This window comes from Vicugna pacos, chromosome 11 (assembly GCF_048564905.1).
Source record: "Vicugna pacos chromosome 11, VicPac4, whole genome shotgun sequence".
In the NCBI taxonomy this organism is placed as follows: domain Eukaryota; kingdom Metazoa; phylum Chordata; class Mammalia; order Artiodactyla; family Camelidae; genus Vicugna; species Vicugna pacos.
The window spans coordinates 60,066,004-60,079,522 of record NC_132997.1 but is presented as its reverse complement, the minus strand read 5'-3'; the positions used below and the strand labels follow the sequence as shown (position 1 = coordinate 60,079,522).

General features: G+C 41.3%; 1 protein-coding gene across 14 annotated transcripts in view; it reads right to left on the bottom strand.

Annotated features, from left to right (window-relative positions):
• FAM13C (family with sequence similarity 13 member C) overlaps window positions 1-13,519 on the bottom strand; it is a 344,617-nt gene that overhangs the window by 107,916 nt on the left and 223,182 nt on the right. For 2 of the 14 annotated variants that reach the window (XM_072971487.1, XM_072971485.1), the window contains exon 1: window positions 1,382-1,527. The exons of the other annotated variants lie outside the window; for them this stretch is intronic. Coding sequence is in view for 1 of the 2 variants with exons in the window: in XM_072971485.1 (XP_072827586.1) it covers window positions 1,382-1,438 (57 nt within the window). In the remaining variant the exon portion in view is untranslated. Of the gene's footprint in view, window positions 1-1,381; window positions 1,528-13,519 lie in introns of those variants that run through there. 14 annotated transcript variants of the gene reach the window in all.

The following is a 13,519-nucleotide window of genomic DNA, read 5'->3' as shown; positions in this document are numbered from 1 at the left end:
TTTGCAAATCATAAATCTGATAAGGAAGGGGTAAATATTAAAAATATAAAGAACCCATACAATGCAACAAAAAAAACCCAAAACCAAACAACCCAATTAAAAAATGGGCAGAGGATATGAAAAGACATTTTTTTCAAAGATGACATAAAGATTGCCAAAAAGCACATGAAAAGATGCTCATCATCATTAATCTCAGGGAAATATAAATCAAAACCACAATGAGAACTCAAAACCAGTATGGCTATTATAAAAAAAAAGACAATAAATAATAAGTGTTGCCAGGGATGTAGAGAAAAGGAACCCTCATGCACTGTTCGTGAGAATGTAAATTGGTGGCAGCACTATGAAAACAGCATAGCAGTATCTTACAAATAATAAAAATAGAACTATCTAACAGTCCAGCAATTCAACTCCTGGGTATTCACCTGAGAAAAAGGAAAACACTAATTTGAAAAGATGTATGACTTCAATGTTCACAGCAGCATTATTTACAATAGCCAAGATATGGAAGATACCTAAGTGTCCATTGACATATGAATGGATAAAGATGATGCAGTTCGTGTACATATACGTGTGTGCGTGTGTGTGTGTGTATGTATACAATGCCATACTATTCAGCCATAAAAAAGAATGAAATCTTGCCATCTGCAACAACATGAATGAACCTTGAGAGTATTATGCTAAGTGAGAGGAGTCAGAGACTCATATTGTATGATTTTACTTACGTGTGGAATCTAAAAACCAAATGAAACTCAGATACAAAGTGGTTATCCAAGGAGAAAGGGATTGGAGATGGGCAAAAACGGTGAAGGAAGGCAACTGCGTGGTGAAGGACGGTAACCAGATTTTTTCTAGTGTATATCAATATTCAATTATGTTATACATCTGAAACTAGTACGTTATATATCAAATTTACCTCAATTGAAAAAGAAATTATTTCTTCATAATGGTGGTTGTTAATACCTAGCTAACTTGAACCTACTTACATTTTGATACGCCCTCCATCAAAAAAGTCTGAATTTCTCCTCTTATTTCCCGAAGTCCGCTACTGGTTTATGCTGCGGACTTAACCTGGAGGCTTTGCCAAGTCCCCTAACGGCTGCCATCTTGCTTTCTTTAGATTAAGGGGTACCTATTATTTTCCCTTGAAATAATCCTCCCTAATTCAACTAATTTTACTGTTTCTGGCTGCCTGTGCACAGTTCCTGAGGCCTTAAGTCTCACCGTGAAAACCTAGAGTCTCTGACATCCCACCTGGAAAACTCAAGATGAACAAACTCAGCTCAGAAGACAAAACAAGCCAAGCCGTATCCGAGGGAAGCGCACTGGAGAGCCCGGAAAGCGGCCCCAGGCGCAGCCAAACAAAAGCCTCTGCTCCTACCTTCACCCGCATCTCGGAGCCGGCCCGGACCGTTCCGCAGCTGTCTTTGCGTGTCATCTCGTTAACCACTGTCCGAAGACAAAACTAAAACACTTAGTGACGAGGGTGGTGTCTTTTTCTCAAGAGAACGCAATCCGCGGGTAGAGAAAGCCCAGGGCCTCGCAAGCCGTGGAACACGCTTCCGGGAAGGTTCTGGGCAAGCGCGTTGTCGACGGCCGCGCGGAAACGGGGTGTGATTGGCCGGGAGGGCGGGAATTCCTTTTACGGCAGGTGGGTCCTATTTTCTGGAGTAAGGTAAACTAGCTAAAGCTGAGTTGTTGGGTTGTAGTCGGTTTGTTCTCGATTTCCCTGACAGACAGGCGTTTCCCATAAGTGCAAGCTGACTCCCGTTTAGATATGGGAGGTGAGCTGGGTTCCGTAGACAAATTAACATCACCGGAGACCTGAGAAGTAGCCCATGCAAATAAGTATCAATATGAACGCAGGCATATTCAACACAAAGTGACAGCTGGGCTGTGGTGGGGCTATTCAAGTGTAAAATCAACAGAGCATACAACAGGATATAAAAGAGAATCACAAGGAATTTGGGTTCTCAGGCATATTTATTTCTTCTCTGCAGCATGTAGATAAAGGACACGGAAACTCCAGATCGAGAGAGAGATTAAAGAAATGAAGGTAAATAAAATAAAGAAACGAAGGTCTTCCTTTAATGAGCTTACACATACTGGGAGTTGGAGGCCTGCAGGGAGTAGCAGGATTAAACAGCAGCATGAGACGCAAGATTAGCCGCCAGGGATGTTGTGACTACCCAAAATCCGAGGACCTCACTCCAGGAATCCTCACGTGTCACCTCCTGCCCCACTGAGCTGTTACACCGTGTTCAAGCCTCCAACTCTCCCACTCACTCCAAATGCAGCACATACTCGAGTCTGCACAAGGCCTCAAACTGGACGAAGCGTGAAGGAAAGCAGAAGGCAGATTCTGGACATGATCACTTTGCTCTACTCCCTAGTGGCACTGGCATCTCAAAGTGCCCTGCCCAGGCCCTGAAAAGTGCTGACAATGACCTTTGAACCAGCCTGATCCCTCAAGGTGAGTGAAGCTTCTGACTTGACCATTATAACTGCTGGGATTCAGGAAAGGCCACCTCTCCGCATTATGGGCTTCCTGGGTTTCTGACTCCAGTTAAGCCTTGAACAACTTAGCGGTTAGGGATGCATGATTTCCCCACCCCTGTCCCCACCCTCCCTGTTGAAAATTTGTGTACTAGTGTCTCTGCCTCAAAAACCAAGGAATTGATCAATGACTCACTGAAGGGCAGGAAGCTGAAACCGTCTGGATAGAATCAGGACTCAAACCCTAGTTCTTTTGATTCCACACATTGTTCTCTCCAATCAACACAAACTTTTCCCCACATACAAAGATCTGAAAAGTGAAAATACACTTACTATATTTTTTGAAAAAAATCTGCATATATTTGCCCCCCAGCATTCCAACCTGTGTTATTCAAGGGTCATCTGTACATTCATTTATCATTCAAAGATGTGGCTCCTATCAGGTGCTACATTCTGTGCTCCTCCTAGTTCTTGCCCTCAGGGAGCTCGTGGTCTAGTGGTGACAATAGAGGGGGTGGGAATGACACAAACCACACACAGGCTAGTACAGTACAAAATGATTAATGCTATAGTAGAATAAAGTTATGTGGGCGATGCTCTGGGGACATGTAGGAACGACACCAAGCCCAGTTCATGGGAGAAGCTGATCATTGAAGTGGTCTAAAGGATGGAGCAGAGATGGGGAGACAGAATGTACCAAGGCAAACGTGTAAGTGAGAGTATGGCGTGTTCGAGGAACTCAGAGTGGTTGGCAATGTTTGGAGTTAGAGTCAAGCACAGGTGGGAATGGTGACCAATGAGGTGGGCAAGGCATAGGCAGAGCTAGATCATATGAACCCCACGAGTTTGGGCTTTATTCTGAAGGCAGTAGCAAGTCCCTGAATATCATAAGTAAGACATGTTTAGATCTGCACTGGAGAAAGATCATCTGGGGCCTGTGAGGCAAGTGGATTAGAAGGTGAGCAGGGAGAGTGAAAGGAAGGAGGACAGTTAGATAATTAGAGCACCCCAAGCAAGAGATGATTGTCACTTGGCATTACAGAGGTGGTAGTCAGAATGAAGAAAGACTGATTGGTTTAAAAGAGATTAAACAGGTGGAAACAATAGGCCTGGTGATTGACATGCTGTGGTTGAATGAGAAAGAGGAAAGACTGAAGATGATGCCAAATCTCTAGCTTGGAAAATGGAATGAGTAATACTGCTGCTTCCCGAGATGGAGACTGGGAGAGACACAGAGTTGAGCAAGAGTTGGGGGTAGGACCCACACAGCATCCAAGGAGGCATGAAAATAGAGGGGCTGCAGTCCCAGAGACAGATCAGGGCTGGGGATATATATTTGGAAATAAGCACGAAGGCAACTAAAACTACAAGTGGCACAACTCCATTCAGCATGTGCAGAGAGAGAAGAGAAAACCTAGAAGAGAACCCTGAGAAACACAAATATTTAGGGGACTGATGATATATCATTAAATTAAAAATCAAGCTGCAAAATAGTATACACAGTGAGAGCCCCTGGGGAAAGGTGGAGGGGAAGCTCAAATATATGTGTGTGTATTATTGTGTACTTAATTTTTTTAATGTGGGACATGTTAATTTATAAACTACTCTGTTGCTTGAGTTATTTAATGAATATGTACTGTTTTTATAATTTAAAATAAAAATATTTCATTTAAAAACATTTAAGAGACAGGCAGATGGGAAGAAAACTGCAAAGGAGATCAAGAAAGAGAGATGGGAAGAAAATGTGGACAGAAGGAAACTTATTGCCTGACCCTACCTATCTGTTATCTCATTGTAATGCTGAAGGATTTTTACTCCACATGGAAAATCAGGGTAAGGAAATTAAAGAAACAATACATATTAGTAAATGTGCACTCAAGCATACGACTTCTATCTGAAAATGTTATAAATAATGTTCTTTAAAATAAATGCCACTGTTTCTCACAGTCTATTTATTTTAATAAAGACAAAGAATTTTCATCAGCAAGTAATCAAAAATCATGACCAGATGGGAGTAATGAATCAGCACCTATAAATATGGCGACACTGAGTTAAGCCTTCCAACTAGAGCTCGGTCATACCCACAGGGCAGACGCATGAAAGAAAGGCTTAATGGCACCTTCATCAAGTCTGTACTCCCTCCTCAGTCCTGTGGCCTCTTAAGCCTATGACAGAAGCTAGTGACTAACTTTCACTTTAAAAGATTACTAAAATATTAAGAATCAGAAGTGCTAATTTCTGTGATTTTAATATAAATGAAATATTTAAGTATATTTTAAATCATCTCCCTTTGAGCTGAGGCTTACACTATTTTAAATACATCTCTCCTACTACAGCACGTCACCTCCCCAGGAAAAACCACCTTTTATTCCCCTTTCACTGAGAAAGTAAACAGCCTGTTGATATGGAAACTCTACCATGTTATTTTCTGAAATGATTAAACTATGTCTGTTATTCTTTGCTTTCAAATATCCCTCAGTGTTTCATTTCACAAGCTCCCTTGTTTATTTTATTTAGTTTAGCAAGAATCAAATGATTCTTCTATTCCCAAAGCAGTCATGAGAAAAATCCAAACATACCATCACAAAAATTACCCTAGATCCTCAAGCTTCTCCACTAATGTCAAGCACAAGGAGAAACTGGGATCCTTAAACTAAGAGAAAGCTCCATATTCAGTGAGCAAGTGGCAAAAGGGGCCCTTTCAATTCTAGTTATTAATGAACTCTACAGTTCCTTGATGGCTACTCATTCAAGGATACTCTGAATACTTTCTATAGTGCCAGGGACGGTTCTAGCTGTGGGACTACAGTCGCAAACGAAACAGATCATCGCTCAGGAAAACAACAACAACAACAACAACAACACCCTACTGTATAGCACAGGGAACTATATTCAATTTCTTGTAACATACAATGGAAAAGAATCTGAAAATACATATATGCATATGTATAACTGAATCACTGTGCTATACACCTGAAACTAACATTGTAAATCAACTACACTTCAATGAAAAAATTTTTTAAAAAGGAAAAGGAAGAAGAAAAGAAGATGTTCTAGGTTTTTGCTAAGTCAATGCAGATTCCTCCCCATTTCCCACCTTCCATAGTATTAATGGACAATCAAATTAATAAGCCTAAGAGCACCACAAGATACCTGATATCTTCTGAGAAGGCCCCTCAGTGCCCTGACCACCTTTCGACTGAAACCGTTTGCTTTCTCAGTGCACTTCCCTCATTCCTGGGATGCCTGCCTTGTTCCCATCTTATTTATATCCTGTGTTAGTTCAGACTGATGTAACACAAATACCACAGACTGGGTGGCTTAAACAACAGAGATTTATTTCTCACAGTTCTGGAGGCTGTGAAGTCCAAGGTCAAGGGGCCAGTCAATTCGGGTCATAGAGAAGGCCCTCTTCCTGATTTTCGGATGGATGCCCTCTTGCTGTGTTCTTCCATGGCAGAGGGCCATGCTCCTCCATGGCAGAGGAGAGGAAGCAAATCCTCACCTGTCTCTTCCTATAAGAGCACTAATCCATATCCCAAAGGCACCATCTCCAAATACCATCACGTTCAAGACTAGGGTTTCAACACAGGAATGTTGAGGGTACACAAATATGCAGTCTGTACCATATCCCATGAGACCCCCTCAAATCCCATGTCCTCTGATGACTTTAGGCCACATCAACAGCCCTCTCTCCTTCTGGATGCTCCCCTCATCCTCCATGTGTTTAATCCTGTAGAGCCTTGTTTCTGCAGTCTCTGCAGAATCTGTGCACTTGGCTGATGTCCCCCAAGTTAAAATGTAAGCAAGCACCCCAACAGAGGATGTCTGTGACTTGCATTTCTTTTATTCTAAGTGTTTCAGCACTGTATAAAGTATTTGTTGATTCATTCAGTCAGGCATAACCTGTCCATTGAGTACCAGTGCCTGATGCTGAGAATCCATCATTTATGGATTTGGGAAATACACACACACACACACACAATTTCCACAACATAAAAACTAAGTATTTTTTACTGAAACACCAGGAGCTCATTGCTTGCATGCTCATTTCTGTAACTGGAGTGAGGCTAAGAGAGTTTGGCCTAGGGAACAGCCTGCAACAGCTGTTTTACTGAATAAATAAGAAACTGCCAAAAACTAACAGCAGCTTGCATTTGCAATATGTAAACCTCTCAAACTGCTTTCCCATCCATTAGCATAATTTATCAAGTATGTTTCTTAAATGAAGGCATCTAAGTACTTGGAAAGAATCAGAGTTTTACACATTATTATGTTTATAATAATGTTATAATACCATCGTTAGTATAATCCTGTCTCCATTATTATGTCTAACAGTTTTTCATAGCTGATGGTCATGTAAAATTCAACCCAGACTTTTTCTTACAAATTCTAAATGAATGAAAACGTTAGGTCTTCCTCTAGAACACTGAGCTCCATCCAAGTGCTGAACAAACACAGCATTAGACAAGGCTGTTTCACAACTCTCAACACTGGGCTCTAAGCATGTCCCTGTATTAACAAGGGACATGTGTCTCTCATCCTATTGAACCAGTCATTGTGGACTTTTGGGAAATCTAACTGTTCTTACAAAATGTGGAACAGCTAACATAAAGGAGAATCGTGTCATTCCAACATTCTTCTTTTTAAAAAAAAAATTTAACACCTTTATTATGGCATGACTCCTGTACAGTAAACTACACATATTTCAGATGTACAATTTGATGAATTTTGATAGATGTATACACCTATACACCAATGAAACCACCACCACAATCAAAATAGCTAACATTTTCAACATTCTTCTTTTAAAGATGTGTGGAAGCATCAGATCTCTCGCATCTTTAAAACACAAGGTTTGGTTTTTGGCTTTTTTTTTTTTTTTGAAGGATGTTGTACAAGGCAGTGGAAGGAGAAAGAGAAGTTATGTTATCTCTGAAACCAAAAATGCTTGAATGGCTTTTAATTTCACAGAAATTTATTTTCAAAAGCATTTTATAACTGGAATTAAAATAAACTGAAGTGAAATGAAATAATATGTACTACATTCACTCAAATTTAAAATCAACAGCAGTAAGAATATAAATCCCGGCCAGAATACTATCCTAAGATATCTAAAGAGAATAGACATATCAAAAATAGTGGTATCTTGTGAAGACCTAACATTTACCTGCATTATGGCTTCTCGTCCATTTTAACAGTAGTTAAAAGACACCAAATCTTTGATGCTAGCTTCCCTTGGTAATACCTCGGATATAAGACTATAGGGGATCCCACAAAGGTGAAAAATACTAGCTTCTTCTGCAATATTAGTACAAACCAGGATCAACTCTAGAAGTCAAGACTTGTCTTATCAAAGGCCACACAAGCAGTGTCTCTGTCTAATTTCCCAATGAACAGTGATTAGGACTATTTATCTCCAAGTCTTTTAACAGACTCTCAGCCACAAGTAGAATATGTAAACTTTTTGCTTCAAAGGGGGATGGTCTCTATTTTAAAAGAATGTTTCTTTCCACACTGTAAGATTGGATGACACAGTGGACTAAACTGAATACTTCAAGTAACGGTAACTCATGAAAAATGTTTTTATGTAGAACTGGGAAAAGTCTAAGAAGGTTATATTAGACCCAAATTCTTATTGTAGCATCACTTACACCGAAGAAGCTTTTCATTTAGAAACGCAGCAGTTACCTGGAATGAAGAAAGAGCTTAACACCCAGAACATTTGAACTCTAAAGTATTTAGAGCTCAATAGATATCTGGTGTCTCAAACCCAAAAGTCATAGCTTTTTGCTCCAAATGGGTTTACATAGAGCTTCAAGACACAGGAAGCCTTGGAGACAAGATTCCACCCAGTGAATGGTGATAAGAATAATTGAAGGAAGCCCATAAGAAGCAATTCTACAAATCAGGTCACCTCGCTTCCTTAGGTTAAAAGATCTGCTAGCTCTCCATTGCCTGCACTGTGCTTCTTAACCCAGGTCAAATCCCCAGGGTTAGGAATGGCAGGCTTTAGGTGCTGTGCCAGGGGGATGCAAACCCACAAGATATATGTTGGAATAAAAGCTCCATTATGAGCTAATTTTCCATAATATCACACAGAGGTTCTCAATAAATACTTGTTGAATGATGAGTTATTAACATGGTATAGTTTCTTGGGACATTAAATTTAAGTGAAGATGTGGGGGGGGTATCCCTGTTTCCATTAAAACAAATATGTTAATAAACTGCAGCATCCTTAAGACTTTTAAGATGACATGCATGTACCAGTCAGGATTCTTCACTTCAAACAATGGAAACAAACTCTAAGCCAAGAATGAATTTACTGGGAAGCTTACAAAGTAACCCAAAGGTCTGGAGAAGCAGACATAGAGCTACAAGGCCAAAACTGCTCAGAACTGGTCCAGCATGGACACTTCTGCCATCACTGAGCATGCTGCATCTCCAATGCCACTGACCCTAAGACCCACCATGTTATTATTTTAGTTTTTAAGGAAAAAAGTAGATAATGCTGCATATCAAACTCTGTTACAACATTGGTTCTCAGGAGCACCCTGATTTCAACAGGACTAAAATGCTGAGAATATGGGAATCTGTGGATTATGAAGAGGAGTCAGTCCTGTGGTGTGCAACGCTCACCCAACCCACCCACTAGCCACGGGCACCACCTCCATGACCACCGCACACAGCCCAGGTCTCCTCTCCCGCTGCATCTGCTCCCACCCCAGGTTCTGCCCGTGTCCTAGCTGAAATGGAGGCTGGAAAAGCAAATACTGGCATTTCGGCTTCTATAGTGGAAAAAAAGATTCTGCTTTTTTCCCTCCTGTGGGAAATTCTCCAAGCACAAGAACAGAGTTCAGATGCTGGGCAGCCAAAATAGAATAACAAATATCCCCTACAGGGGATTTCAAAGAAACACCCTCTTATGGTAAAAGTTCAGTCTCCTCTGTGGTTAGGACTTACAACGTTAGAAAAATGTTTGAGAGGCACCAGCACAGGAAAACTCCTTAGGATAGACTCCAAGCCCCACACAATCCAGCCCCTAAAGACTATTCCAGTCTTAGTTTCTATCACCCCACCCTCTGCACACCCCACAGTCCAGGGATGACAAATAGGTAGCAGCTCTTGAACTGCCACCATCATCAATCATGTCTTCACTCATGGTGCTTTCCCTCAAACTAGAACTCCCTCCTCCTGCAGTTTTTCTCTACTTAATACCTACTGCACAACTTGGATCAAAAATCACCCCTCATGTGAACTCTTCCATGTGACCTCATCTTTGCGGTCCCTTAGCACTTTATACAGATCTCCACTGTGGAAGGAAGAGATCCCCACTCAATATCTGAACAAAAGCTAAATTAAAGCTTGATAAAGCAAGGGAGAGCTGCACTTTCACAGACCTCACTGAGCAAAGCAGAGAGAGCTGATCGTATACAGGGTTTGGAGATCCATGGAGTTGAGGGGCTGGGAGACTTCCAGAGGCTGGACTGTTGAGGCATTAGTGGATCTTTAGGTACAGAAGCCGAGCTGGAGTGAGGATGGGGTTGACTGGCTGATTTGCAGCAGTGCACTGGCTGGAATTAAGCTGTTGCTGACCATCTGGCTTTATAACTGGGTGTATTAACAGGGTTGAGGGCTGCTGTCACTGATGGGCTAGATTACAGAAGCAGGAATGATTGCTGTTATTGAGCAGCTTAAACAAGTGAAAAAAGGTTCTGATGGCTACTGGTAACCATGGTCACAGAACAACCAGTCTCTTTCTAAAAGGAGACGAAATTTTCATTCCCACTATCGTGACAATATATGAGGATATAATAATCCTACTAACAGCAAACATGCTAATATTTATTGAGCTTTTACTATGTACTAAGCATTAGAGGAATTACTTTACAAGGCTTATGTCATGTAATCCTTGAACAACCTGACAGCAGGGTATTATTACCCATCATTTCACATCTGGGTAACTTGAGGGGCCTCACTGGAGTCCAAGTACAAACAGAATGACAGCAAAGGCAGCGCTCTCACCCAGGGCATGATAACACACACAAAACCAGTTTTAACTATGTGAGATGATGGATCTATTAATTCTCTTGATCTTGGTAATCATTCTACAAGGCAGTATATTATAAATTATCAGGTTGTATACTTTAAATGTATACAATTGTATTTGCCAATTTTTCCTCAATAAGTTAAAAAGACAAGGCTATGCATGATCATTACCACAGAAATAATATTTTCATAATGATTCCAGCTGTCCAGATGTGACCTAGAAGGTCTGAGCCAGGGCTTCCGACTGCGGTAATATTGGCAAGTAAAGGACACCCGGAAGTGATATCTGGGCTTGAAGATGAAAGCCTTCAATTCATGTACTATCCACTTCTAAAAACACATGGAACGGACACGGTGCTAAAAACCGTGCCAACAGTGAACACCCGAGTATACATCCAGAAACTTCTGGTTATCCCACTGTCTCAGCGATGAATGAGCCTGCCCCTCTGGCTCCACCCCTAGAAGAGCCCATCTGACCCTTGGCCCGTGTTAGGTTTGGCTCCACCAAGACGTGGGACTGAATCTGTCCTCGGCCAAAGGAAAGCAAAGTCAGCGTGGGTAACGCAGCAACAGGTGCGTCTTGCTGCAACGGCCAACCTGAAGTTTCACTGAGTGTCTGCCTTGTTCCTGTCCCCAAATCCCACTCTGTGCCCCACTGTAGTGACCGGATCCCAGTCCTATACGCACGTCTCTGCCCTGCCCATCTGCTTAGCAGCTCACATCCTCCTGGACTGGAATCCTATCCAGCCCTGGCCAGTTCCCCGGGAGCACGGGGGAGCCAGCCTATGCACAGTCTAACTTCAGGAAGCCCCTGGTGTTTCTTTCCTATGGCTGCTGTAAAAGTTATCATAACTTGGTGGCTTAAAACAGCAGAGATTTATTCACTCACAGCTGTGGAGGCCAGAAGTCCAAAATCAAGGAGTAAGCAGAGCACGTTTTCTCCAAAGGCTCAAGAGAAGAATCCTTCCGAGCCTCTTCTAGGTCTAGGAGGCTCCTGGAATTCTTTGGTGTGTGGCAGCGTAACTCCAATCTCTGCCTCCATCTTTCTGAGGCCTCTTCCCTGGGTCCCTCTAAGTCCTCCCCTCTTCTTATAAAGACACCAGTCATTGGCTTCAGAGCCCACCCTACAGCCAGATGATCTCATCTGTATCGTTACATTAATTACATCTACAATGGCCATATTTCCACATAAGGTCACATTCTAGGGTTCCAAGTGGACATGAATTTTGGGGAGACACTATCCAATTCATTACATTCCTCAAGCTACAAGAGGGGAGACAGATGCTCCCTCTGGCACACTCAGTCCAGCATCACCGATGAAGCACAGGGTTACTGAGTCTGCTTTGGCAAATCAAGCAAAATTGATAGATGGTTTTGCCCAGGAAGGGATTATTATTGAAACGGACAGTCTGGGAAGTAAAAGAAGAGGCCAAGTCAGTCTGCATAGAGCAGGCTATCTTTGAAATAGAATGTAGGTCCCCAAATCACTAAAGCTAATAATGGTGACATTAAAATCATCCATTTTGAAAGAAGGAGACAGAAGATAATTTGTACGCATATTAAAGACATGCTCTTTAGTCTTGTTTGCAATTGAAAAACCTCCTTCTAAAGAATACAATATTAAAAGGCTCTGAGATAAATCACTTTAAGCAATTAGCTCTCAAGTAAGAGGAAGCCAAAACAAACTTCAAAAGTACCCTAGTCAATGACAAAATGTACTCACAGTTACAGCACTGCAGTCACACTGTAATAAATTTTAGAAGTGTCATTTCAGAAATTTTAATCAAATAATGAAATTTTCAATTACAGGAAAACAATGTTTAAATACAATTGCAGCTACTGCATTTTCTGCAGTAATATCTCCTAAAATCATTATCTGCAAAGACTTTCACTGTTTTGTGAATTCAAATTTTACCTCCACTGCCAGAGATTAGATCCCTGTTTCTTTTCCAGTGTGAGTTCCCTGCTGCCCTCTCATCTGATGCCTACCTCAAGCCCACCTATTACCTCCTGGGGCCCCTCATTTGCCTCTAAACCCTGGAGACTCAAGACTGCATCAGCCACAGCAGAGCTCAGCAGGTTCCTTCCCTGTAGACAGCCCAGGGACAGCTTGAACATCCAGACCCTGGTTCTCCAACTCTGTTACATTAAGAACCAATCACTGAGTTCCCATCCTATTTTTTAGCATAAGGTGAAAGTGAGATAGAGTTTTAACAGGGTGTTATGTTTTGGGTTTTTTCTCTATTTCCATCTTGATGTTTCACATCTGGTAGAAAAGATCACACTTGTCAAATCTTTATAAGTAACAAGGAAAAAAATAAAATAAAATAAAATTGTAAAAGGAGGCTTAAATCATTAGTATATGTCTGTTTTTTATTTAGAGCTAAACTAATTCAGCCTTTTATTCAGTTCACTTGTCTTTCAGAGTGCACCATATCTGGACCAGGCTCTCTTGGTTTCTAAATCAAATGTCAGTTTTAATACGACTGAGAAGACAGTAGGCAACAGGGAGGGACGCAGGGAAGAGGTGGGAGGGAACAATGCTGTTCTGTGGATCCATCAGCACAACATTCAGCAATCTTTTCCTGGTGGCTTTAAAGCTGGTAGGTCATACCTTCAGTACAGTCGGTGTTTTCCGGGTTAAAACACACTAAAAGCCAACTGTTTGTCCCCACCACACTGGCAGACTAATTAAGAGAGCTTTAAATTTTGACAGTATCCTGTTGGTTATTTCATGCTAGTTATAGCTGAAAACTCTGAAAATCTAACATTGGGATGACCTTTTCTATAGAAAATTTATCTGGCACATGGCAACATCACCAAGCCAAGCAATCATAATATTGTAATTCAGTGTGTTAAGGAACAAAAGAAGCAGAGCTGGACATTTTTGTTCCTGTAAGAAATCCCATAATTGTGGCTACAACTTATTAAGCAGTAGTTAAAGTTGTAGAAAGCTCAGCTGTTTAAAAAAAGA